The 659-nt window shown below is 69.8% G+C and overlaps 1 protein-coding gene across 1 annotated transcript in view; it reads left to right on the top strand.

Annotated features, from left to right (window-relative positions):
• Window positions 1–659, top strand: part of MSS51 (MSS51 mitochondrial translational activator) — a gene marked incomplete at both ends in the record, with an annotated part of 2,799 nt that extends 2,140 nt beyond the window's left edge. Inside the window, 2 exons of the mRNA XM_035895620.1 lie at window positions 313–406; window positions 485–659. Of these exons, the coding sequence (XP_035751513.1) occupies window positions 313–406; window positions 485–659 (269 nt within the window). The remainder of the gene's footprint in view (window positions 1–312; window positions 407–484) is intronic.

Here is a 659-nt window from a genome sequence, read left to right as displayed (position 1 = left end):
GGCGCGGCTGCCTTCCCCCCCCTGGGCATTCAGCTTCCTGCCTGTGTCCCCCGCCTGCTGGCCAGCGGGTGTGAGCAGCACCCAAAGGCATCCCTGCCTTCAGGTCTCGGTGTGGTGGCTCACCCAGGACCCAGAGCCAGGGGTGCCCCCACGCTGGCGGGGAGAGGGGACCTACCTTGCTAAGGGCTGCCAAGCCCCACTGCCAGCATCCCCGCGGACCCCAGGGGTCCCCAGCACGGAGTGGGTGCTGTTAAAGCCGGCTTTCCCTGGGGATGGGAGGGAGGGAGGGCCCTCACCGTTGTGTCCCCACAGGTTTCCACGCCTGCCCGGACCTGCTGGCGGGCTGGCTGCCCACCCTGCTGCTGCTGCGGGACTACCGCCTGCCCGTCCTCTTCACCGTCTACAGGTGAGCGCGGTCCCGCTCCCCGCAGCGTGCCGGCACAGCCGGCCGGTAACGGGGCCCATCCTCCCCCTCTCCCGGCAGCGAGCAGGAGCTGAAGTCCTCCCTGCAGATCCTGGTGGAGCTCGAGACACACATCATGGGCTACGCCGCCAACCCCTTCGCCTCGCTCCGGCCTGAGCAGGTCTACTCCAGCCCCAACAAGGCGCCCGTCTACTGCAGCTCCTACTACATCGCCCTGCTGGGGCCGGCAGGCGCG

This window comes from Egretta garzetta, unplaced genomic scaffold (genome assembly GCF_000687185.1).
Source record: "Egretta garzetta isolate BGI_Z169 unplaced genomic scaffold, ASM68718v1 scaffold140, whole genome shotgun sequence".
Classification (NCBI taxonomy): domain Eukaryota; kingdom Metazoa; phylum Chordata; class Aves; order Pelecaniformes; family Ardeidae; genus Egretta; species Egretta garzetta.
The sequence above is the reverse complement of the archived record's forward strand: the minus strand, read 5'-3'. Positions and strand labels throughout refer to the sequence as shown.